At 49.0% G+C, this 26,237-nt stretch overlaps 2 protein-coding genes across 2 annotated transcripts in view; both read left to right on the forward strand.

The window, feature by feature from the left end:
• Positions 1-22,118, forward strand: part of pard6gb (par-6 family cell polarity regulator gamma b) — a 32,140-nt gene extending 10,022 nt beyond the window's left edge. The window contains exon 3 of the mRNA XM_030347248.1: positions 20,225-22,118. Within this exon, the coding sequence (XP_030203108.1) occupies positions 20,225-21,504 (1,280 nt within the window). The 3' untranslated portion in view covers positions 21,505-22,118. The remainder of the gene's footprint in view (positions 1-20,224) is intronic.
• A 1,008-nt stretch (positions 22,119-23,126) lies between these two features.
• Positions 23,127-26,192, forward strand: bloc1s4 (biogenesis of lysosomal organelles complex-1, subunit 4, cappuccino). The gene is made up of 5 exons (XM_030346806.1): positions 23,127-23,441; positions 23,675-23,746; positions 23,927-24,028; positions 24,326-24,460; positions 25,280-26,192. The coding sequence occupies exons 1-5, from the start codon at positions 23,130-23,132 to the stop codon at positions 25,367-25,369; spliced, it is 711 nt and encodes a 236-aa protein (XP_030202666.1). The 5' UTR covers positions 23,127-23,129; the 3' UTR covers positions 25,370-26,192.
• Positions 26,193-26,237: the final 45 nt, after the last annotated feature.

Consider the following 26,237-nt stretch of genomic DNA (forward strand, 5'->3'; position numbering starts at 1 on the left):
AACGCTTTTCAGGACGTCGGGCAAATACTACTGCCCTGGTCTGCCAGACAGGAAACCATTTATTTAATCACTGGCTATGCTATTTATATTGAAACAAAGTGGGGAATGATGATTTGCGAATAAGAGCATAGTTGCCTTGCCTTACTTGTAGACCTAGACGTAAACACCCAAGTCTACTCAAATCGACCTCATTCATTCATGCATTGGACTATGTCTTGCTGAAGTCCGAGAAAAAAAAAAAATCAGAGAATCTTAGAAATGTCAACTCTTCCAATTATGTGAACCGCAACTTAACGACCTGTACGGACCACATAATCTGCTTCAGCGGCGTGCCTGCGTGTCAGCAGTCTGTTTTTCTCCCAAAAAAAGGGAGGGACAGAGTTGTTTGTGTCGGCGACTGCAGCGGGCTGAACTCAGACTAAACTCTGGAGGAGACACCAAACAGGGAGCCAGCGCCACTTGGGTTGGAGTTTAAAAACACAGCCAGTCCAAGGTCATGGCCTACAACAGGGCCAAACACACACACACACACACACGCGCGCACGCACGCACGCACGCACGCACGCACGCACGCACACAGGTCAACTAGCCGTGCTATCTCCACAACACCTGTGAAGAGAACAGTGCTGGATGTGAGCTTCACGTGAGAGACACAGGTGGCCCCCTGAGTTCACATCATGCTAGCAGGACTAGAGAGGAGACGCCAGCTCAGCCCTCAAAAGATCAGAACAAAAGCGGTCCAACGCAGATCTGTTTAGCATTTATTTTGACTACCTCTGGCCTCAATGCGGGGCAATACAGCTTTGAAGTCGTCTGAAATAAGAACATAAAAAGTTTATTGATCGATTGTACTTTTGTACTTGAGCCAAGCTCGGCGTGAGTATTGTTAACGTTTATTGATTGGCTACCGACAGTGAGGTAATATCACGTATCTAACATGCAGAGAACGCATGTTAACGTCATTGTGGACGTCTTATCGTCTCCCTGGAAAAGGTCTCCAAACTCAAAGAACAAAAGTGCATCTGCAATGTTTAATGTTCGCCAGTGTGGACCTGTTTTCTTTATTAAATCCTAACTATTTGACCTCTCTACAAACCCTGGTCTGTGAGTAGAGCCATATGAGAGAGTAAACACATTTTAGTTTCTGTTTTCATCAAAGGACACTTTAATGTCGTATCGCGTCAACTGCTGGGAAATAGTGTGTGTGTGTGTGTGTGTGTGTGTGTGTGTGTGTGTGTGTGTGTGTGTGTGTGTGTGTGTGTGTGTGTGTGTGTGTGTGTGTGTGTGTGTGTGTGTGTGTGTGTGTGTGTGTGTGTGTGTGTGTGTGTGTGGGTGGGTGGAGGCCTGTGTCCAATTGTAGGCACCAAGTCACGGTTGAACCAGACCACAGCAGGAGAAAGTGGCTGAGAGACAGATGTGTGTCTATGTTTGTTGGACATCATGTTTGCCTCACATCAGCGTTTGACCCCCGGTGGTTACTGGTGTGTTCCGCAGAAACCACATCCAGGGAGGGGGATGGAGAGAGACTGTACTAGAAGTCGCTACTATAAGCAGCACGGATTAAACGCGTTGCCTGGTCACAGCACAGCGAATGCAGACCACCACTCAGGTGTAGCATTTTAAGAGCTCTCTATTGTCTCCGTAGCTTTCCCTTCTGATGTACTGGTCTCTCGCGTTAATCCGCTGAACTTAAAGATAAGTTGACTAACCACATGAAAAAGACAACCGCTCTCGCTCTCGCTCTCGCTCTCGCTCTCGCTCTCGCTCTCGCTCTCGCTCTCGCTCTCTCCAACACGGCGAGAGAGAGAGAGGTTGTCTTTTTCATGTGTTCAATCAAGTTATTTATAGCATGCTGTCTTTACGCTAGGCCTAGCCTTATTGTGCGCGGCGATACTATAATGGTCCCCTTCTCTCCCTGCGCAACATCAAAAGTGTCTTTGAGAGGGCCCGTCCATTATGTTGAAGCTGCTCGCACTTCTGGTCTTTGTGCTCCACATCTGAGCAGGGCCCCGGGGCTTGAAGAGTGCTGGTTGCGTAAACGGGGTAAAGATAATAATAATAATAATACAGTTCATGCATGTTATAATGACCACACCCCCGCCGAGGTCAGACCAGCTGTCTGTTCTACCGAGATGTTGTGGATGCCCTCTCTTCATTCTTTCTTTCTCGCTGTTATTCATTCTTTCCTACTTTTTCCCTGTAAATGACTTTATTTTTTTTCTAAATTTAACTAGAAATCCACTAAATTTGGAATATGTCTTTTCAGTATGTAAAGGATTGAGCATCCATGTATTATATAGATATGAATACCTGTCTGGAATAGAGTCCTTAAAATAGTGTCTGTCTGTCTGTCTGTCTGTCTGTAGGCTACTGACTGACTGACAGACTGTCTGTCTGTCCCTTCACTGACCCCACCGTCTCCGCCTCCATACAACGTAGGTGCTTAGACAACCGGTCTTTACAACAGGCCCATTGTTGAGACTGGATCGTACCAAACGGCACCAGCACAGGGCCCGCCCCCTTTATAGATCAGCTCCTGGAGGGACGGACGGACGGACGGAGGGGGGCCGGGGGCTGGAGGCTGTCTGCATTCCTGGACTCCGTGCTCCAGGTAGCGCTTGAGACCGCTCCAGATTCCTTGCATATTAGTGTCTGCCTCAGACCGTTAGACTTACTGGAAGCAATGGGGGGAAAGAGAAGAAAAAAGACTGGTGGTTGAAGCTGAGTGGGTGGGACCTTGGGGGGGGGGGGGGGCTAGGGGTCGGGGGTCAGGCTGACGGGAGAGGGAGGGAGAAGGGCGGGTGGGGTGGGGGGAGCCCACCCCTTTTCAAGTTGGTTCCGTAACCCTGTCGCTCACTGGCTCTGACCAAGGCGCTACTCTGTGAATGTACATAATAATGGCCGCCCTTGAGTCTACCCAGGTCTGGTGAATGGTTAACACTGATTGGGTTTGGTGGTCCCACAAAGCGCAGTGTTCAAATAATTCCTCTCTGCTCTTCCTAGTGCCCCGTAGCTCCAGTACGCACAGCAAAAGTACGAGAGCTGCAAGCTGAGCGTTGGGAAGCTGGAGGACGGTTAAGCAGGGGGGGGAAAAGGATCAATTCCGGGCGAGTTTTGTGGTGAAGAAGTATTTCTCGATGAGTGATTGGCAAAGCCTCCGCAGATACTGTCTCCGCAGCATAAATGCCTTCGGAAATGTCTCCTCCCATGTAAAAATGCTGCATTTGTAATAAAACTTGAACCACTGTTTAGTGTGTGCGTGCGTGTGTGTAAATGGCTCCCATGCGTGGTTGCCAAGCGCAGCAGAATATTACAGTAGTGATCAGTCATGTGAAGGGTTCGAGGACGAAGGGGTTTGAAGAAGAGCGAAGAAGCGAGGAAGAGGGATGGCGGGCACCATGGTAGACGGGTCGTGTCCGTCTTGCGGTCTGGCCCCCCGGGCACGTTGCTGATGCAGAGGTCTGCGCTCCACACAGCTCTCTGGAAAACTGTGTGTGGTGGAGGAGCAGAAGGCCGCGCGCACAGAGCCGGTCCAAGTGTAGAGACCTGAACCGCCAGACACAGACAGGCCCCGGATCAGTTGCAGACAGAGCCGGTCGTGTGTAGACCTGGACAGCCAGATACAGACGGGCCCCGGATCAGTTGCAGACAGAGCCGGTCGTGTGTAGATCTGGACAGCCAGATACAGACGGGCCCCGGATCAGTTGCAGACAGAGCCGGTCGTGTGTAGACCTGGACAGCCAGATACAGACGGGCCCCGGATAAGTTGCTGAAGTGAGGTTGTGTGTTTTTTTTTTTGTTCTTTGCAGTTCATCCAAGGAAAACTCGAGGTGTGAAAGGCCAGTTTCAGATTCCTGCATTCCCATCGGCAGCTGATGGATAAACAATCTGTCTCCTACATAAAACTGCACAACCGACACAATAGTTCCGCTCTTCCCATTGGTCAGTTGTATCCCTTTTGTGTAGCTCTTCCGGCCGATTCGAATGCACCTGTGTATACTGGGGCAGCGTTACCCAGACTGTAAACACAGAACTCTTTCGGTTTAAAGAAGCTCTGCGTCACTAACCACAAATTCACCAGACAGTGTGTGTGTGTGTGTGTGTGTGTGTGTGGGCTTGTCTGTAAAATTACCCTGGTGTGTGTGAGCACAATGGCGCCCGCAGTTAAAGTGTGATGGAGCTGGCTGGTGTCTGAGTTAGTTGGGGTGTGCATGTCGGATGGGAACTGCTTTCCTTTGTCCCCCCCATGACTGGAAGCCCCTCACACCCAGGGCCAGTAAATCAAGTGGACGAGGAAGGAGAAAACATGCGTAGAAGAGACACTAATGCGATCGGACTTCTTCACCAGGCGATCAAACATGAGGTGTATTTCCGCGTGTTTCGTAGTCATTACCTTTTTGGTGGGTTTCTGTGACTCATTTTTATTTTTTGTACGTTTTTACGGCCTTGGAACAACCGGTGAATGGCCTTCAAGCGTTGCCGTGGAGATGCAGGCCGCCGGTGGCGTTGTTTTATTGGGGTTAAGCAGCGTTGCCTAGTGGAGGATGCACCCGACTTGAGTTTCCTTTTTCCCCACTCGAGCATTCCAGCGCTAACACAACAGGGCTAACGTTTTGCCGTCTTCCTCTGTTTTCTGTTCCTCTGCCACATGGATCAAAACCTTCTACCTCACAATCGTTAGTCTCTTTCTCTTGCTCGCTCTCTCTCTGATGTCAAACCCCTACCCCCCCCCCCCCCAACCCCCCATCCCCCGCTGTGTGGAGGCGGGACGCCGGTCGGCCTGTGTTTTAATTAAACTCACAACGTCTGTTGTTTTAGCCTGTGTGTGTGTGTGTGTGCTTTTTTGTGGTCTTTGGGTCTCTGCCTCATTTTATGTTTTACAACCCCACTTTAAACGGTGGATCGGACCTTCCCCCCTCTCCCTCCTCACCCCCATTACATTGAAGTCTTTCTTTTTCCCAGACATTCTGTGAGGGATTTTTTTTTTTTTTTCTTCCAAACCTTGGACTCTCCCACCACGAGCAGACAGGGTAGCTTGTGTTTTTTCTTTTACTTTTCAGCAGCATTGTTTTCGGTGGTTTTACAGACCGGAGTCAGACGGCCTAGAGCCTCTGTTGACCTCCTGTCCCCGACTGGTTTCACCAAAGTGCTTTTGCTCGCAAGGCTGAAGCCTCTTGATTTACCTTTTTATAGAGGGATAATGACAAGGTTGAAGGAAAACCATTTCAAGTGAGTCAGAGGTTGAAGTAAACAAACATGACCCAAACATGGAAGCCTTGCAGGGGAATATTTTCTTCCAGAAGATAAGTTTCAAGTTAATAATATTGGGAAAATTATAAACTGATTATTTTCCACACTTGGGACTAATTAAAGATTTGATGGCAAGTGCGCATTTACGGTTGAGTCACATCAAATTCTGATTTGGAGGAATTTAACTGAGAATAATTACGGAAATAACCGACCTAAACTTGGACCCTTTGGGGTAATTGCACGTTGGAAAGGCCCAATATAGCCAAATATAGTCATCTGGGGACACGTCCACTATACCCAGACCACACCCGTGATGCCAAACCTGCACATGGAGAGAAACAAGACCCAAATACTTCCGTTCTATCCCTGGGTTTCTGGTTTGTGTGTGTGTGTGTGTGTGTGTGTGTGTGTGTGTGTGTGTGTGTGTGTGTGTGTGTGTGTGTGTGTGTGTGTGTGTGTGTGTGTGTGTGTGTGTGTGTGTGTGTGTGTGTGTGTGTGTGTGTGTGTGTGATGTTTCTTTGGAAGAGACCCTCACCACTGGCATGTTGTGGTCGATGGCGTGGGGGAAAAAACAGTGAAGACATCCCAGCTCACGATCAACACTAAACCAACTGAAATTTGTTCCCGCCCGACCAAATATTTAGGCTATTCTATTTATTTTCCCTTTCTTTATTCTTTTTACATCCACATAAAGTACGGTTCCAGTGCCAAACTCTGGCGTCTGATTATTTATTTTGTGTGGTTCCCAGGGAATTGAAGATGATGCTACGAAATCCAAGCTCATGTCCTTTGCTTAGCTAGCACAAGCTATTATCTGAAGCTACGAAAAGGCTAGGCAAGTGTATTTTGCTTAAGCAAGCACAAAAAATGTCTGCAGTGACGTGAGGACAACCTCTCCGCAACTCCCGATTCCGTAGCCCCGCCCCCTTTATGCTCTAATTGGTCCGTTGAATACCACATGATACGCTGTGTAACAGTTTGGCTTTCTCAACCGATTTCGCTTTTCGGTTTCCAGCTTGTTTTAATTCCCATCAAGCAAACTACTGTCAACAGTGTTGTGGATTGGGGGGGGGGGGGGTGCAGAAACATATTTCAATATGTCCTTTGTAATATAGTAATATACGACACATCCAACCCCATTAAACCCCACTCACCCTGGAGGAATGTTCTCCAGTTTATTTGCTGGTACGAAGTGAAGAGACAACGCAGAGACTGGCTGGGAGACATGATGCGAGATGGGGGGAGGCTGGGGGGATGATACCAAATCCATGAGAGGCAGGGGGTGAGTCCGGGGTTAGGGAGGAGAGGTTGCGGTCGTGGGGGGGGGGGCGGTGTTATTAGGGTGGAGCTGGGTGATCGCTCAGGGAACAGGGCACTGCAGAAGGAGGAGGTGTCTGCTCCTCCCTAATTGCATCCCTGCTGAGGGACGGGGCCGGACACGCCGTGGGTGCGTGTGAGTGTGCTTTTGTGTTTTAATAATTCATAAGCGAGTGCTGAGGCCCTAAACTGAGACTTTCGCACACTCGACGCTGATTCCCATGACGCAAGTGCCAGCTTGTGTGCAATGACAAGTCTGCTCGGACACACCTCTGGGTTCAGTAAATGTATCAAAGCACAGATAATCTGTGTGGTTACCCGATGTGGTACATGTCACGCCAAATGCATTCGTTAACCGATTTTAAAGTGGCAATCTCAAAGATCCTTGGAGATAAGCGGTATTTGTTCCCAGAGATACAGTAACGAGACCCAGTTTGGTAGCGTTCATAATCCTGCCACTGCAAGGGCTTTCATCAGCGGGCCTAAGGCTCAATCCCCATTGTGATGCCTGATTCTGCGATGGATAGTGACTTAACAGACATTTATTTACATTAAATCTTGGCACTTTATAATCTTTCCCCTACTGTTTTTTCTTTTCTCTCGTTTAACGGTGTTATATTTCAAAGAAAAACCGAACTCTGAGCTCCCAAAGGTCTCTTTCTATACACTTTGGAGCAGTTTGTTGGAGTTGCCATCCGAAACGTACGGCCTCTGGCTACCAAGGGTTATTTTGAGCATCCATAATTACTGAGAAGAAGGGACTGACTGGGCTGGCTTTTAGCAGCATGTATCCACCGCTGGCGTGGCTATAACACAGGGGCTGAACAAAGAGCACAGGGCCCATGCTTAAGGTGGACGGGGAAAGCAATGTTGTGTTTGCTTTGCAAGCATGTCGGTTTCTATTCCTTTTTTCTTTTTTGGTTGCTGTTTACGGCAATCATGCTAATCCCTGACTTCATGTGCCAGTCGCGGCGGGTGTGTAATACTGTAATACCCACCAAACAATGTTTATAGCTTCACACGGGTTCTTTGTTTGGGTGTAGTTAGCATAATCTACACCTTTTTGCCTGGAGGGGAACCCACTGTGCTGTTTGGAGTGCAAACCACATCTATGTGACGGATATCATGCAACACGCGGGAATGCTGATTACCCCATCCATCACCTGAAACCATTCCTATCAGTCTAGAGTTTGTCCTAGTCCACTAGTGGTCTCTTGGTGTTTATCTCCCTCGGACCTCATGAAGGATTCTATGACCGTTGAGACAAGACTCAACCCCAATCCGTCATCAGTTGTCACACTTGCACACTCAGACCTACAGATTGATGGACGTGCTGCCTGTTAACTCTTGGTCTTGTTTTAATTATAAAGCCAATAAATCAGTTATCTATCGGTGTGAACATTCTATTAATCGCTTTGGCCACCAAAGCTGTCCTCCACGTTGCATTTGAACCACGGTTGGACCAGGTGTTTATCATGTGTATTTTCAAGACGTGCTTTGTAATAGATAGGTTAACTCCAACAACTGATTTGGAGGTTGTTTCTCCCTCAATGGTGTGTGTGTGTGTGTGTGTGTGTGTGTGTGTGTGTGTGTGTGTGTGTGTGTGTGTGTGTGTGTGTGTGTGTGTGTGTGTGTGTGTGTGTGTGTGTGTGTGCCTGGGTTTGATGCATGTGCGTGCTTCCAACATCATCTCGCCATGGTGCCCTAAAGCTCAGAGCTGAGCCTCACATAAAGTACATATCTACATCTATATTTAGGTCACATGGCTCAAACAATGAGACAAGCTGTCATCCCCTTCCCCCCCATCCCCCCAGCCCTTTGGACGATTGTGTTAAAGCCATAACTGGTGCCGACAGCCTCCTCCTCATTGGTTACACTGGGGCCGGCCAGCGGTGGTTCCTATTGGCCGTGAGGGTCGGCGGTCACCAGAGCACTGGTCGGGGAAAGTTCTGGAACTCTACTTTGCTTCTTTGATACCCGTTTGGGAAGCTTTCTCCTTGACTTTGTGCAAAAGAGGTCTTGAGTTTCTGCTGTAAGAAATATTGCTAATCGAGACTCTCATTCATTCCCACCCATCCCAGGACCATTAATATTCCCTCTGCCCTGCAGGAAATTTTTCTGCCATAACCCCATGACAGATGTCCATAACAACACGCTGTTTTTCCATCAGGATGACAGCGAGGACTGTACGTTTTTCTGCTCTTTCGGCCTCACCGGTCAGCCTGTTCCCTGACAGAGGAAGTGCAGAGGATGAGCCTTAATAACACCGGCTTCCTTGAGATAACAACTCCTCTGCGTGTCATGGCCGGCCGTGTCCGTTGCCGTCCCACGCGGCAGTCTGCCGCTGCTCTCTCCGATGGCCCATCTGCCGTTAATGCCACTTTGATTAACGTCTACCTCGGCTGCCCGTGTAGGCTGGACTGGGCTGGCTGAGTTTTTTTTCGGAGAAGTCCTCGCGACGCAGGTTGAATGACAAACGTACTGTTGTTCAAAACCCTTCGCAGCCGACTGGCGGTTTGAAACTTCTAATTTTTTCATAGACAAACTTGTGTTATAGTTTGGGGTTCGTCAGTGGAGGAGATTTATAAATTTTTTCTTTTTCAAATGTATTGACGTTAGTCTTTTAACCTTTTTGTCAACTCATGACTCACTCGCACTCCATTACTGAGCGGGAGAGAGATGCTTATTGAAAACTCTCTCTCAGTTTAGTCAAACACACGCAGACACTCACAAACACGTGCACACACACACACACACACACACACACACACACACACACACACACACACACACACACACACACACACACACACACACACACACACACACACACACACACGCACACAGCAACACACACGGTGAGAAGATCACCTCCCTGCAGACTCCATGCCTCCCCTCTCCAAACATGTGGGCCGCGGGACAGCCTGTGAGTCTGGCCGACTCAGCAATTCAGATAGAGAGGGAGGGAGGGAGGGAGGGAGGGAGGGAGGGAGATGTAGAGGAGGGGGAGGGGGAGGAAGGAAGATATGGAGGAGGGAGAGAAACGGGAGACGGGGGAAGTGGGGAAGAGGCTCTGACTGACTCCCTTTTAGACAGTTGTGTGTGTGTGTGTGTGTGTGTGTGTGTGTGCTGACATACATTTCTTGATTTTCCTGACTCCATTAATGGTTTGCCCCGTATCTATTCAAATTACGCTCGCATTCGCACACTCTCCCAGGAAGGTGTGTGGTGGGGAGACATGCAGGCATGTCTGAGCCTGCATGTCTGAGTTACCCAACTGCAACGGGAACACTGGAATCAATTGTCACACGATTGGCGAGATCTTTATTAGCCATTACTACTCTCGCATTACCATTACCGTCACTCAGCAGTTCCATTGTGTTTGTCCTTCTTCAATGTCTCATTGAATATATGTCGCTACGTCTATTTTTAAAGGCGGTGATGCCTAAATTCTTAGTTTGGATTACAAACTATTACTAGGACGGTTCAATGTGTATTATTCTAGCATAGAGCTGCTAGCACTAGATGATAACGTTTCTAGCTGCTGTTAACGTTGCTAGCTGCTAGTACATTTTTCTGACACGCACTCTTGGGCTGAACAGCACGGTGAAGACAGCTTCTCATGCTAGCTGTGTGTGTGTGTGTGTGTGTGTGTGTGTGTGTGTGTGTGTGTGTGTGTGTGTGTGTGTGTGTGTGTGTGTGTGTGTGTGTGTGTGTGTGTGTGTGTGTGTGTGTGTGTGTGTGTGTGTGTGTGTGGTGCGCCCCGGGGCACTTTCATGTGGTGCGGTTGTCCCTGCGTCACGTTTCTTTTTTTGTTATGTTTCAACGGTAAAGTGAATGTTTTGGATTTCGTCACATTCGCTTATTGGTTGTTTATCAAAATGTTCTCCTCTCCTTCCCGGCATTGACTAAGTACTTTTTATCTCTGTTGCTGACAAGATGGCGGCAAGTCTGGTTAGTGTATCGAGACGCTGCCCGGGGCTTAAAGTTGTATCTTCACAGATACAAAAGATGGTGGAAAGGTCAAAGTGTGTCCCCTCGAATCTACTCTTTGATACACTTGGTGTGTGTGTGCGTGCGTGCGTGCGTGCGTGCGTGCGTGCGTGCGTGCGTGCGTGCGCGCAGGGGGGGGGGGGGGGGAGGTGGTTTTTAGCTAATCCTTCCAGGCAGTCTGGTGTGTCTCACCTCCGTCCAGGGGCAGATTAAGAGGCCCGGGGGGGGGACCTGGCTCCGATCACTGCCAGCCTACTGGAGTGGGCGGGGCACCTGTGGGGGGGGGGGGGGCTGCCCAGACGTAGGCAGCCCCCCGCCCTCTCCCAACACAGGACGGACAGACCTATTACAGTTGACAGAAATATGGACGGCTCATTTGATCAATGGTCATCCTGTCTAGACCCTAGAGCAAGGCATTAACACTGCCCGGGGTAGAGGTTTGATTCCCTACCGGAATCAAACCCACCGGACCCCGTGTGGGTTAACACATATTTTAAACGTGCCCACTTGCGGTGGTCTAAGCTGCTTCCGATAAAAGCGTCCATTAAACATGACGTATTTATATTCATTTAATATTCCATCATGGTTGGGTCTTTTGGTCCCAGTGATGTTTATCACTGGGAGAATTGGGCAGGCGTTTACAGTTGTTTGACGGGTTTCCCATAATGCAGTTGATGGTGGGGGGGGGGGGGGGGGGAGGACTGTACTTCCCGCACAGTCCAGTGCGGGAAGTAAGGAGAGGTAATCCACACATGTGTGTGTGTGATCGTAGTGACAGAAGCACTCTGTACGTGCCGGCCTGTTACTGTTAGTTCTCATTCCCCAGTCCTTTCTTGTGATTGGTTCCTGGGGTATGACTCCCACCTCGCACACGGCCACACCCAGAGATCCCATGAGCACGCACACACATCAAGGAGGTTCTAAAGAATCCACGATTGTATTGAGACACTTTTGATATCATAAAAAAGAAAGGGCTACTCTGTATCATTTATCGAAAGATTTGCCTAGTTTGTAGGCTGCTGTATTCCATATAGTTAGTTATGCGCTGGCTCACACACACAGCAGCCAGGTCAGACCATATTGCCAGAGTATATAATGTGTCTTTTTGAACTTTGGTTCACTCAAACCCCCTGAATCGGAGCGCTGACCTCTCTCCTCCTCTCTCTGTCGAGTGGAGTTTATTTTGGATCTCCAAGAGGACAATTTTAGCGATGGTGTTTATTTTGAATCTGGACTCCCTGAAAGTAATTGATTTTGGACCAGGGTTCAATCTCCGTGTCGGCGGTAACACCATGCCTGCTGCATACAGACGGACAGAAACATAGAAAGACAGACGGCCTGTCGACCACATGGTAGTAAAAACCCTTCCCTGGATTCAAACCCCCAGCCCGAGCTGCTTGGAGCAAGGTGAGGGCAGGATTGGCGGCAATCAATCATCGTTTTTATCGTCCTTTTTTCTGAAAAAGTAAGGCCTTTTTCCGAGAAGGCCAGGGAGGGGACACACACACACACACACACACACACACACACACACACACACACACACACACACACACACACACACACACACACACACACACACACACACACACACACACACACACACACACACACACACACACACACACACACACACACACAGCTCTCCCCTTAGTATTCAATGCTACAGAGACGTGAGGGGCACTAATGATGGGGTTGGGGTTGGGTGGTGCGGTGGACGTTGACACCTGCAGGTGGGGGTGGGGCCGAGGGTGGAGACTCTGTGCACTCACTCCCCCACCCTGCTGTGCACGCCCAGCTCTGCCTAACGCATCCCAGATGTGCTGGCAGGCACCACAGCATCTATGGAACAGAGTGTGGGGAACAGATAACGTGTGTGTGTGTGTGTGTGTGTGTGTGTGTGTGTGTGTGTGTGTGTGTCACTCATCCCAGCCTGACCTGTTGAACTCCCGCTCCGCCGGCTAATCGACTCAGCACGGGGCACGGTGTCGTCGTACCGGGCCGTTCCCAACAATGACTCGTGTTTCTCCCTCCGTATGCATCACCCCGGTCCCAGCCCAAGCTCTTTAACTTCTTTTGTGTTTTTAAGCGAATCACACCCCCTCTCTCTCACGTGTCCGTGCATGTCGCGCCCCGTGAACGCGCTGTCGTCGCTGACTCGCTCGCCGTTGCGGCCCCGGCGGCGAGGAGACAGACCCCCCCCCCCCCCCCCTCTCCCCCCGTCTGTTTTCCATCCCTCCAACTGTCAGCGGACGCGCCGGCCTGTATTCCGGCGCACTCCAACTTTCCATCCGAGCCTTGCCTCAACCAGCCCTGACAAGAATGCTAAATATGTTTGCTTATTTTAAAGAAGACTTTTCTTTTTTTCCTCTCTTCCCCAGCCTGGATTCTTTTAGTTTTCTTCCTCCCGGTCTCCGAGTTGATATTTTCTGAATACCTTGGCCGGGGGTGGGGGTTAGGAGGGTGAGGGGGGGGGGTGGTTGTTGCCAAGATATCCACTGAAAGCGTGGACGGATCCTGCTGCGGTTTTGTGAGACGGTGTGTGACTGTTGAGAGTCGTAGTTGTGTTGTGTTTTCGTCTCGTGAAGTCGTTTCTGTTTGTGTCATGTGCACTTACGACCCCATCACCTGACGCCTAGTTAACAGTAAAGTAACCGTTATCGTAACCTTGGAGGGAAGAGCCAGGTGGGAGTCAAGCGTGTGTGTGTGTGTGTGTGTGTGTTTCTTTGTGTGTGTGTGTGTGTGTGTGTGTGTCTGTGTGTCTCTGTTTGTGTGTGTCTCTGTTTGTGTGTGTGTCTGCCTGTTTGTGTGTGTGTCTCTGTCTCTGTCTCTGTCTCTGTCTCTGTGTGTTAGCAGAATGAAAGCTCTCCCATGACACATTGTTTTGGCCACTATCTATTTTCTCTGCTATCGTTCCATCGAGGGACGTGTCCAGTGTACAGTTTACACTACCATGTGTGGATTTATCTTTTCTCCCCAACCATAGAAAGAGAGACTGTCTTTGTTCCTGAGTGTGCTATGATGTCATGCAGTGGGCGTCTGGGGTGACCACCCGCTGACCCCCCCCCCCCCCCACTAAGCACAATGCTCTCCTTTTGGCGTTTCCTTTTAAGAACCAATTCTCCTTAATGACAACGAAACACAGAGAATTACACTGGAGACACACACGCACACACATCCTCACTGTATACTGTATGCTGCTATTGTTGCACTTAAGGTGTCTTCGCTTTGCCCTACTTGGAGTTGCTCGTGTGTGTGTGTGTGTGAGTGTGTGTGTGTGTGTGTGTGTGTGTGTGTGGTAACCCAAGGCAAAAAGAAAGTGGGTCTAGAGTTATTCTGTTTATTTTTTCTTTCCGTAGACTGTCTCTGTCTCGCTCTTGCTGCTCTCTCTCTCTCTCTCCCTCTGTCCCTCCCTGTCTCTGTCTCTCCCTCTCTCTCCCCCTCTCTCTCTCATATATAGCGGTGGTCTCTCCACTGTCAGTCAGCCCTTGGTCACGCCTGGCCCTGCGAGCCCCGTGACAGGGCCCAGAGGTCGGCGGGTTAGGGGGCAGGAATGTGACGCGGAGTGTACGTCTGGATATAGACAGAGCCGCTGGCCGTTGACCCTGGGTCAGTGGCCGGTGGCCCTGCAGCTTTTAATACCACGGCGGTGGATGGTGGATGTGACATGGGACACGAAACACAACCGATCTGTTTCCAGGTTCAACCCGGTTTTTGTGCAGGGTCCCCACCACTCACACACGCCACACCCCAGCCCTCACTCTTCATGTTGTCGTATTGCTTTGTAGGTTTCAAAGGGTGTGTGTGTGTGTGTGTGTGTGTGTGTGTGTGTGTCAGAGGGGCCACTTGGTCATACCAAAGTGTAAATAAAACTCCAACAAGAGCCTCGTTAAAATGGGGTTCCGCGACCTGTGTGTGAGAGGTGGGAGGGACTCGGAGGGTTCTGACCCCACCGACCTCCTGTACCTCCTCCATATAGATGCACTTTCACATGTTCTGCGGGCCACCACCAGCACAAAGACCTCCATTTTACTGCAAAGGGTACAGCCAGGAGGTCCGTGTGAGGGTATGGCCACAACAAGCCAGGGCCAGAAGATCTATAGCAAGGGCCGTCTTCGTCACCTCGGGGAGAAAACTGATTCTGTGAGGAGGACTGGGGACGTATAGGATGTATTTATAGTTTTCCGTTAACAAAGTAGCAGTCATTCGCTGCTGGTAGAGGTAAACATCCCTTCTTGAGTTGGTATTTATAGTGGTATTTCATAACATAGTACCGCCCCGCTCAACCGCCCCGCTCAACCGCCCCAGACCAGTTCAGTACACACAGATGCGATTTTTGTCTGTAATATGTGTGATTGAATCTCTTTTATTGATTTAGCTCAACCTGTATGGCCAATCCCATTAGTCATCGCAAATCAGTTTGAACCTATAATTATTCTGTGTGTGTGTGTGTGTGTGTGTGTGTGTGTGTGTGTGTGTGTGTGTGTGTGTGTGTGTGTGTGTGTGTGTGTGTGTGTGTGTGTGTGTGTGTGTGTGTGTGTGTGTGCGTGCGCACAAACATAAATACACAATCATTCTTTCAATCAGGTGTATTTGCAAATCACGGCGACGGTATTTAAACAATCAATAGCGGTGGGCGGCCCTTCTCGGAACCGTATCGTCTCGAAAGACCGGTTACTGCAATCCGTCTGCCCGGCTGGAGCGCGTCCAAGTGATGTCATTCGACACTCTGATGAATTTGAGTGACATCAGCCGAGTCCCGTTTGTTTACGCCGCGGTGCTTGAATGTCTGGGCGGGTTTGCGTTCTGGGTGTTTACACTGGTTCAGTCGGCGCACGACCAACGACCAACAACCAGCACGAGACCCAATCAACAGCCTGCATTGTTCCCCACAAGCGGCAGTACAACATGTGTTGCAACCACCCATTATCACGGGGCAGTGCCGTCAATACATGAGGGTATTGTGGACATTCACACGAGGGGCTCCCCCACACAAAAAGGTCCATTACGGCGTCTGACTCCCTAAAAGTGACCTCATCCCTGGCTTTGTGGTGTCCTTGTTATGCATGTACGCCCTCTGATGGGTTTGGGGGGGGGGGGGGGGGGGGGGGGCGGGCAGTCTCTCGCCCGACATAAACATGCGTGCGTACCGCGTGCCATAATGGTAATCCTTATCGATTTCTCCATGGAAGCAGTGAACCGAGAGCCGCCTCACGAGGCCGGAGCATCAGCAAGCTCACCCAAGCGTTTCAGAACGATGATGTTTTTGTTTTTTGAGTTTCATAATACCCATGATGCCTTGCCCTCCGTGCATCTTTATGGTTTGTTTTGGGCCTGGAGCGGGCGCTGGAAGACGTGCCAGGGCAAAGTGCTTCCTGGGAACGCTCTCGACGCACGGTCGTAAACCTCTCTGGAGATCCCTGCGCTGTTTGGGAGACGCTGATGAGGCAGGAAGCTGTGACAGGCTGCCTCTTAAAAGAGTCGAGGCAAACGCAGGGGAATTGTTTTGCATGGCTGTCTGTCTGGGATCACACGACAGCCCGACACTCCTACTAGGACAGTGACTCCCGACTTCTTTTGGCCTCTGATCCCATTTCAAGCACTGAAACCTTAGCTTTGGTGCATCTTCTTCCAAGCAAGTTGTTTTGACCCAGTCATCATCTGCCGGTAATATAGAATAATGCAGGTGAACGTAAGCGCATCGCTGTGCTACACACGTGGTGATTAGTAGTAGTTGGCTCGTGGCTTTGAATCGTTAGGCACAGTTAGTCTTTACAGGAAGTCTAGTGGACCCCACCCCATGGTTTGAAACCACTTAATTAGCTTGATAACCTCTTATTGTGGCACCAGAGTAAACCGCTTAAAGAATCTAGGCAGCAGAGTGAACTGAGGGCACGTTGATCCGAACGACTGATTTATGTGGGGTCCGAAATGGCTCCAACTCAACGGCACGGAGCTGCAAAGCTAAATGTAATGGGTTCCTGGCAATACACCTGCATCCTGGCAAAGCTAGGCAGACAGTTGGACCGAAAAACGAAATATCAAAAGGCTTGCCTTCAACCTGTTCTGATGTATCTCCTAGTCCGTACACCTGCATTTCACACGTGCTCCACACTCATACACACGCTCGCACGCACACACATGCTCAGCTAGAGTGTAGACCGGGGTCACCCACATAGCCTCGTCCTCGTCCTGGCACTTAATAAAGGACTAAGAATTGTGTAGCGTCTTATCTTAGCTATCTTGTTGTATACAGGGAGAGGGTTAACCTAGCAATTGCAAATGATTAGCACTTGAATAAAGAAATTAATATCTTTACTGTACCGACAGCGATATATTGTTTCTATTTCTTCTGACAAATGTCCTTAAATGTCCACGAGTAAGTCGCTTTGGATAAAAGCGATAATTCCCTAAATTGATGATACGGTGAAAACGTGATTGGAAGGAACCGAACCTGAGTTCCTTGGCCCATGAACCTGTCCACAGGCCCAAATATGTGTGTAGTTCACGACAAATTGAGGTTGATGATGCTGGAAAAGACAGAGCAGAAGATAGGCTAGGCTGGGAGCTCCAGCGCTATTTAAGGCAATTAGCATTTTTCCTTCCATGTCAGCGTTTAGCTTGGCTCTCGGAAGACTGGCAGTGGGATTTTAGGGTTTAAGAGTAACTAGTTTTAGGGTAACTGTTAACAGCCGTGTGTGTGTGTGTGTGTGTGTGTGTGTGTGTGTGTGTGTGTGTGTGTGTGTGTGTGTGTGTGTGTGTGTGTGTGTGTGTGTGTGTGTGTGTGTGTGTGTGTGTGTGTGTGTGTGTGTGTGTGTGCGCGCGACACACAAGTTTTGTCACTTTAGGTTCCATATGGTCCATGTTTACATAGTTCTGGAAACTTCCATTCATTCAATCTGATGGCAACGGGAAATGCCGCTCCGCCGGACCTCTAAGAAGACCATCGGCCACCACCTGCTAGTCTTTGATCATCTGGTTCACGCGGGATTACCCATCATGCTTCAGTGCAATTGGGGATTAGTCTTGTCAGGAGTTGTTAGAGGAGCATGCGTGTGATTGGCCTCCTGGCTCACACCGGTTTGTGCCAGAATCACCATTTAGGTATGGCTAAATGGAGCCTGACCTGGCTAACCGCGGCCAGCTTTAACAGTTTTTTTATTTCAAACCGGATCAAACTCGTCTTGCCTGGTCCTTAAGGTTGACGGCGTTATCCTATAAGCAGCCTGTTCGTAATACAGCACAGACCGAATGTACACAATCCAATCTTTCCGTTAAGACAGGACCTCTGCAGCCTTTGTTTTATCAGCTGCTGACTCATCAGGGTCCAGCTCCATGATAAGACGTCATGTAAAAACATTCACGTTTGGTTCTGAGAGACATGTTTCTGTTCAACGATTCTCACAGTACACTCCCAACAGATTCACCGTCCCGTGCTTAATTTGGACAGCCTGCAGACAGTCAGACAGACAGACAGGAATAGTACCAGTCTGGCTCTTTTTAGTGTAGACTGGACATCCGATTCTGCGGTCCCACCCCCCCAGGTTTTAGAAACTTCTGGGTCTTCACAAGCTTGTATTACCCCAGGAATGTAGAATCAGCCGAACTCTATGTTAAGAAGAGTCTCTCTGAGATGGGTGGCCTGCCCTATATAATCAATACGCGATCGAGAGAGCGATCAAACGCATCTCTAGTCACAAATCTCTGAATGTTTCTCTGAATGTTTCCTTTCCCACTGAAGAGGGAGAGTCGACAATTTTGACGCTTTTTTATTTTACAATAAAGAAGAAGAACGATTGACATACAAATTAGATGAGGCTTATTCTCTCTTGTTCTGGAGCGATTGTGTCGTGTTGCACGGCAGGGGCAGGAGTCCTGGGGTGTGGCGAAGTGGTACCGTCGGGTTGTGCACCGGGGACCTTTCTGTACTTTAATGAGGCTCTACCGAGACTCTCCCCTCCAATATGGTTCTCATCAGGGAGACGACTTGCACTTGCGGAAGAAATTCCAGCCCTGTAGCAAATGCCTTTTCTGGATTCAATCAAAACGTGTGCCGCAGCGTACACATCAAGTATTTTAAAAATACCCCGTACCAGAATACTTTAAACCGAGGGGGAAAGAAATGAGGAAAAATTATGCATCCTAGCGGGAGCTTAAGTAAGGCATTTTGTTGGTAGTTTTATTGGTCTGGACAGTTGAGCAGTCCAGCATGGAAGGGCCAGACACCCCTAGGCCCCTGGTAGTTAGTTCTCGGTGACACTCCGTTCACCGAAAGTATAGGTTCAGTGGATTCATTTTTATTCCAACTGAAGTGCAGCAGTGAGAACGGAAATAAGGAGTTACGTTTTTGTTTTTTTACGTGCTTTTGTTTAGTTTTTGTGAACAATTGTCACACGCGCACACACACACACACACACACACACACACACACACACACACACACACACACACACACACACACACACACACACACACACACACACACACACACACACACACACACACACACACACACACACACAGCGAGCCACCAGAAAGAAGCATAAGGGCAGGTGTCCCAAAACAGTAGGATAACGGATGAGTCATTCGGGTTGCCATGGAAGCGGGGGGGGGGTGAGAGCACCCTGTGGGACCAGGGCTTCCTGTCACATGGCGCCTCACTGTGTTTCCCTTTCCGCTGGGGGAGAGGGAGAAAGCAGCAGGCTTATCAACCCCGTTATCACCAGCTCCTGGTCCAGTCTCCTTCACTTTGTCAGAGTGTGTGTGGTGGCAGTAAGCTATGGACGCTCCCAGTCCTCAGCCTCAGGACTGACCTCAGACCAGCTTAGCTTAAGCGTGCCGGTTGCACGTCTTCCACTGCGGACATCATCGCATAACGACATAATAAATGATCGCTTTTTCGCCTTTGTCTCTCTCCGCATTCTCTGATACTCTTGAACAAAAGTAACCTGGTTGCCATGAATCACGCCCCTCAGCTAGTTTCTAGAGAGTTCCATGCGGCCCTGCGCTTCATCAGGGGGCAGGAAGGGTTGGGGGGTGTGGGGGGGGGGGGGGGGGGGGGGGGGGTGCAGGTACATGTTGCCACTTATGAAAGAGCGCCTCGCTGCAGCTGCTGTTAGAAGCTACGGGGGGTGGGGGGCTCACCTCCGGAGAAGGATACTGCCCTGCTCTGCCCATTCAGCATTTAGGCACACACATGTAACACACACACACACGTGCAAAAACACACACACACATAAGCAAAACCTCACACACACACACACACATACGCAAAAGCACACATACACACATACACCACACATGTGCCATCTCAGCAGTTCATTCGTGGCTCCATGTTATTTGCATACCCAAGTTAAGTGAACTCATAATGTTGCAGTATTCCAAAGATGCCATGTCATCTTCTGCCTGTTTTTCCCGCAAGGTTATACGAAGTTAACACGTTAAGTTCCGGCTCTTTTCAAAATGGAAAACTTTGAGAAGAGGGAAAAGAAATACATTTAAACAGAGCTTGTTTTGAGCAGATTGAATCATTTTACAGTTGTCTCAATCTGGGAAATCTGATATGTGAACGCAACCCGTAATAGTGTTTCCTGAAGCTAACGCTCTCCCCTCCTCTCCCCTCCTCCCCCCTCCTCTCCCCTCCTCTCCCCCCCCCCCCCTACAGAAGAGGTGGACTACACCAGCTTCGGCACCAACACGCTGACGCGGCGCAAGAAGGCGGTGGTGACCATGCGCAACGACGTCAACCGCAAGCGGCCGCACATCCGCATCGGCATGCCGCAGGACTTCCGGCCCGTCTCCTCCATCATCGACGTGGACATCCTGCCCGAGTCGCACCGCCGCGTGCGCCTCTACCGCCACGGCTCGGACAAGCCGCTGGGCTTCTACATCCGCGACGGCACCAGCGTGCGTGTCACGCCCCACGGCCTGGAGAAGGTGCCCGGGATCTTCATCTCCCGCATGGTGCCCGGCGGCCTGGCCGAGGGCACGGGCCTGCTGGCGGTCAACGACGAGGTGCTGGAGGTGAACGGCATCGAGGTGTCGGGGAAGAGCCTGGACCAGGTGACGGACATGATGATCGCCAACAGCCACAACCTCATCGTCACGGTGAAGCCCGTCAACCAGCGCAACAACGTGGTGCGCAGCAGCCGCATCTCGGGCAGCTCGGGCCAGTCGTCGGACAGCGGCGGCTCCACGGGCTACCCCAGCCTGTCGGTCGGCGGCGGCGGCGGCGCCCTGTCTGCGGGGGCGGGCGGTGTGGCGGCCCCCTCGGGGCCACTGACGCACGGCTACCCCGACGAGCTGGAGAGCGACGAGGAGGCGGACATCGTGATCGAGAGCAGCGTGAAGCGGCCGTCGCGGCGGTCCAACGCGTCGGTGGCGTCGGCGGCGTCCACCGCCTCGCGCTCCCACCACCACCACCACCACCATCACCACCAGCATCATCCACAGCAGCAGCAGCAGCAGGCTCCCATCTCGGCGCCCCCACCGCCGCCACCGGCGGCATCGGCGCCTGCACCAGCGGCCCCCCCGAGCCCTCCTTCACGACCCCCGTCGGTCGTGTCCACCGCCTCCTTCCACTCCCAGCTCAGCCTCAACGGGAGCACAAACCACCAACACCATCACCACCAGCAGCAGCCGCAGCAGCAGCAGCAAAGGGAGCAGCAGCAGCAGCAGCAACAACACCACCAGCAGAACCAGCAGCACCACCACCAAAACAGCCTGAGCTACCAGCTCCACAGAGACCTGAACCTGCAGAACGGGCCTCAGACGCCCCACAGTCCGCACCACGCTCAGCCCCAGCACCACAGCAGCAACCCGGCCCTGCGACACAGCAACGGCAGCCTGCATAAAATCCTCAGCTCCCTGAGAACGGACCCGAGGCACAGCCTGGCCCTGCCCCGGGGAGGGGTGGAGGAGGACGGCACCGTCATCACCCTATAACACGGATAGACACGGACACACGCATGCACACACACACACACATACACACACAAACACACATACAGGTGCAGACAGACAGACAGAGAGCAAGCCTCCAAGCTGCCTAAAGACTTAAACTGGATGATTTTAAAGGCGGGGCCGGTACATCTGTGCGTCGGCATGCTTCCTCACGAGTCAGTATGCAAAACTCATTTTATCACTTTTTGTTTTATTTTTGTTCAAAGATAAAATGGTAAGATTTTGAGAAATGGATTTTAAATGCGAAAAAGGATGAACAAAATAATTGATCTGTTGCTGTGTATTTCTAAACAGTTTCATTGTCTTTATTTTAAATAATTTTGGGGACAAGAAAGTGTTATAGGTAAATCCACTGTATTCTATTCACATTAGTGACCACTTTTATTGAGTTGTTGTTTTGTTCTTATTACTGGGACCAACTTTAATGTTTTCCTAATAGACTTTTTAAAATCATAAATTCTGTAATTAATTCAGTGATACTATATTTCTTATAAATGTTGTGAACCCTGTCTTTGTTTTTTTTTTATTCTTCCTTTATGCATTGTCAAATTTGATCAAATTGTTGAACCTTTTCCAATAAATTATTCCAAACTTAACCGTTTCTTTGTTTTCTCATACACCCTTGAATAGTTTAGAAGGAACGATAGCACAATATCCCCTCGCTGGAAACTTAAATTCCTTAAATAAGTAAATGGAACTATAATACATAACTATAACTGATATTTGTCATTCCCTACCAGTATTCTAAGGGTCAGTGTAGTGGACCTACTTATAAGCCATTAGAGTGGTCCTAAGGGTCACACAGCGCATCACTACACATATATTTTAGCCTCACATTATCCACATTCAGTCACAGAAGTAGGCCTACTTGAAACAGTCAAAGGATATAACTGTATACACCCTGAATTTCCACTGAGCAGTATAAGATTAGGGCTAGACTACAACGACATTAATCTGAGAATCAAGTAGTCTACATTTTATCTTAGCAACACCTCATTTTGAACCTGTAAGATATGATCGTGCATGCCCGAAATGCCACCACTAAAGATTGACAAATGCAGATGCTGAGAGCTACTAACGAGTCGGCACACGCCTGAAATCAAATTTTGTCTTGATGTCACCCATAGATTGTAAAAGATCTCAACCTCATCACGGACGGGATGACAAAATCCCTGCTGCCATCTGCTGGCCAATATGGAATCGCATTGTATCCATAAAGGAAGAGTGTACAATAGTAGTGTATTGTAACGTTAGACTAGGCCTTCCCCATATATCATTTTATGTAGCTTAATAAAGATGGTCTATGGTTTTATTTTGATTCTTGCTTTTTCTGGTAACGCGGGTGTACTGCTTCACCTAATGCGTATTTTTTTGTCTACTATCAATTCAAATTGTATAACCATTTTGGCCGTTTAATAGGAAGGGGTCAGTGGTTTATTACTCTCTGCCAAGTAACCAAAAAAATGTATTTTTGACATGGTCGTTTGTATATCCCCCATTCGCGTTGTGGACTGTTTTGATCCTCGAGGGCCTCCTTCCGAGTAGAACACACGTGATTTCTTCAGTTGTCAAAAAACGGTAGTAGTACAACAAACCACAGCAACAAAATGGACCATCAGCGGATTGACAGGGTGGGCTTCCTATCGCCCTTGGAGGAGTCCAGTGCAGAGATAAGCAAAGACAGCGGTATAGTGTCTCAAAGTGCGAGCAGTCTGTCTATGGTGAGCGAGATCCTCAGCAGCGGCACGGTGTCGCAGAGTCCGAGCTTTGGCGCAGCAGCCGTCTCTCAGAGCCCCAGCTTTAACGAACCAGTACCTGGCATCGCTAACCCAGACGACTCGGATCAAGAGGATGATGCGCTTTTGAGATACACGGCTCTGAGTTACTCCTCCTATGTGAGAGCGACTGCTGGGGAAGAGGTGAGAGGGATGTTAATACGCCTTGATGCTGCTAACCACAAACATCGAATCAGGGCTTTTGCAAGCATAGAGCGTATAGGACTGTTGCACCCAGTGCCAGCGTTAACTAGATATGTGTGATGCAAGGAATGTAGTAACTGCACTGGGAAGCTTGCTTGCAATAACAAAGAACCGTGTGTGTGGTTGGCTCTATGTTGAACCAGTTTATAGGAAACCGTGCGTTTCACTTCTAGGTGCTCTGTTTGGATAGGAGCTTGGAAGAAATGCTGACAAGAGTAGATGAATTCGTTGGAATGCTTGATATGGTAAGATGGGGCATGGGGGTTTTGATACACTAATAAAAAATCACTTTTATTTAATCTTCCATATGTATATATTTTTTTTATTGCAGCATGACCTGTTATTGTACACTGGCAATAACATCTAGAACAGTTTGTTCTCTCATTATTGGACTGTAATTGTATTGTTTTTTGTTTTCCCTCTAGATCCGCAATGATACCTCTCAGATAGTGAATGAGAATCTACCTCAGATCCAGAGAAAATCGGATGAAATGAGACACATCTACCGCAGAATTGACAAGCTGGAAGTAAATGCCAGCTTCCCTATATTGTGTGTGTGTGTGTGTGTGTGTGTGTGTGTGTGTGTGTGTGTGTGTGTGTGTGTGTGTGTGTGTGTGTGTGTGTGTGTGTGTGTGTTTTTTCCATTGTCTGCCATCTCTAAACAGACCAAATGGCAAACCAACTCAAGAAATCAATGGAACATGATCTTTTGATGCAATTATTTCTTGTTGTTTATTCAGATCAGATTCTGAATACGCCAATAGAAAACATATGTATCCAGAATGTTAAGTGCCTACCACCCGCCCAATGTGTTTCCCCCCCAGGCCTTTGTCAAAATGGTGGGTTCAAACGTGGGTGCCATGGAGGAGCAGGTCACACAGGCAGAGGGAGAGCTGGGGACTCTGCCCGGGGCCTTCAAGAAGATCCTCCGCACCATGAGCGTTCCAGGTTTCCTGAATGTAAGAACTCTACCTGTCCTCCTCTGGGTCATCTGCAAGGGGGAGGATTCTGCTGTGTTAAGGGGCGTTCACACCCAACGCGAAGGGGCGACACGATCCCATAGAAAGTGAACGTAGAGACGCGAATCGTGAGAATTATTCGCTAGAGAAAACAGGCGACTATTTTTGTTTTTTTCCGTGCCACACTTTCGCCCTGCACAGGCGAGCGCATTCATGAGACGTTCTTGCACAGCGACAGTTTATGATTTGTCGCGCGACAACACTTGGGTGACAACATAAACGGGCGACAAATGTCTTATGGTGTGAACGCACCTTTTAGGTTTTACTCAAGGCCTGTGTTTTGTATGTATTTTATACGGACCACCTGAGTCTGGAATAAAGTTTATCTATAGTTAGATTACCTTTTTGTTGGCTGGCATCCAAAGCTACTTGACCCTGTATTGAAAATACTATGTGTGTTGTGAAACTAAATGTGGTCACAACGTCAACTCTGTTTCCAAGGGGGAACAACGCCTGCATAATTTTACGTCATTGGTCCGGGTTCACAATCTAGTCTCACTTCATCAGATGAATATCTAATTTCACATTCTTTCGCCCCCTATTTGTTTTGGCCAAGTTTGCTGGAGGCGGGAACCTGTGAGCGCATAACTGTCATTCTGAGTTTCTCTTGGTAGAATATGTACACACCGAATGAGGAAACAAGGCGTAACCCCGCCCCTTCCAGTTTCTGTCCTGCCCCTGCCTCAAAATTCGGCTATACATAGTAGGACTGCTAGCTCCCAGCAAGGCCGTAATGGTGTGGTTTGTCGTCGTCCCCAGAAGCCGGCCAGCCCTAGAAGACCAGCGCAGCGGCAAGAGATCCCCACCGTGTTCCGGACAGACGACCACTTCACGCCTCAGCCACAGTGATCCCATCAGAACCGGTTTTAATCATGACCGTAGCAATGACGTTTTACTGCCGTCCGTCTCCAGAGGACTTTCATGTGGAGGGGCCACACTAAAGCAATAGACGCCTTTCCGAACAAATGACTGGAAAACGAGAGCGTCAACTTCTCCTGGCATCAGCACTGAACTCTAACAAAAGAATATCTATTGGTTCTGTTTTTGTTTCGATTTTAGAAGAGAGAAAAAAGTGCCTCATTATAAGTATTGTTTTTGTTTTATATTTTGGGCGGAAAGAAAAATACATATTTTTGATTTCCGTTAAACAAGGAGCACAATATTTACCCCGACTTGCAAGGCCAGAACCTTGGAGAAGTCTGTTGTAAATATACGTCATAGAATAATCCACCCAGCCCTTTTTATACAGGACACTACCTGCGTTTATATACGTGTATGCTGTATTCAGCGTAACTTTGTAATGTTTCATCACTGTGCAGCAGTGACATTGGCCCGGTCCGATGGAGCTCTCACAATGTCTTCCAATCCACGCTAGTCACTTAATACTGACTGGTAAAGTTGTTATGATTTTAAAGGTTCAATGGCTTGTGTTTTATTTGCATGGACATTCATTAGAGCACGTTTAGAGAGTAAAAAACTACAATGGGCTGAGGTTACTGCACTCACACACACTTAAAGAATGCCACATTCAGACTGAGAAGAGCAGCATTAGAGCTCCTTCAATTTAGTGCAATTGTATGAAATGTAGGGTCGAGAAAAATAAATAAACAGTGATCACGTGATTTATTATACCCAATTGGTGCTCCAATAAACCAGATTAATTTACATTGAATACTCCTGGCAAATTATAAAGGTTATTGCGGACTGGAGAATATAT

This window comes from Gadus morhua, chromosome 22 (assembly GCF_902167405.1).
Source record: "Gadus morhua chromosome 22, gadMor3.0, whole genome shotgun sequence".
In the NCBI taxonomy this organism is placed as follows: domain Eukaryota; kingdom Metazoa; phylum Chordata; class Actinopteri; order Gadiformes; family Gadidae; genus Gadus; species Gadus morhua.

Coding starts and splice junctions, on each gene's coding strand:
- bloc1s4 (XM_030346806.1), top strand. CDS start 23,130: ATGGACCATCAGCGGATTGACAGGGTGGGCTTCCTATCGCCCTTGGAG. Junction 23,747..23,926: donor TCGTTGGAATGCTTGATATG/GTAAGATGGGGC, acceptor TTTTCCCTCTAG/ATCCGCAATGATACCTCTCA. Junction 24,461..25,279: donor GCGTTCCAGGTTTCCTGAAT/GTAAGAACTCTA, acceptor CGTCGTCCCCAG/AAGCCGGCCAGCCCTAGAAG.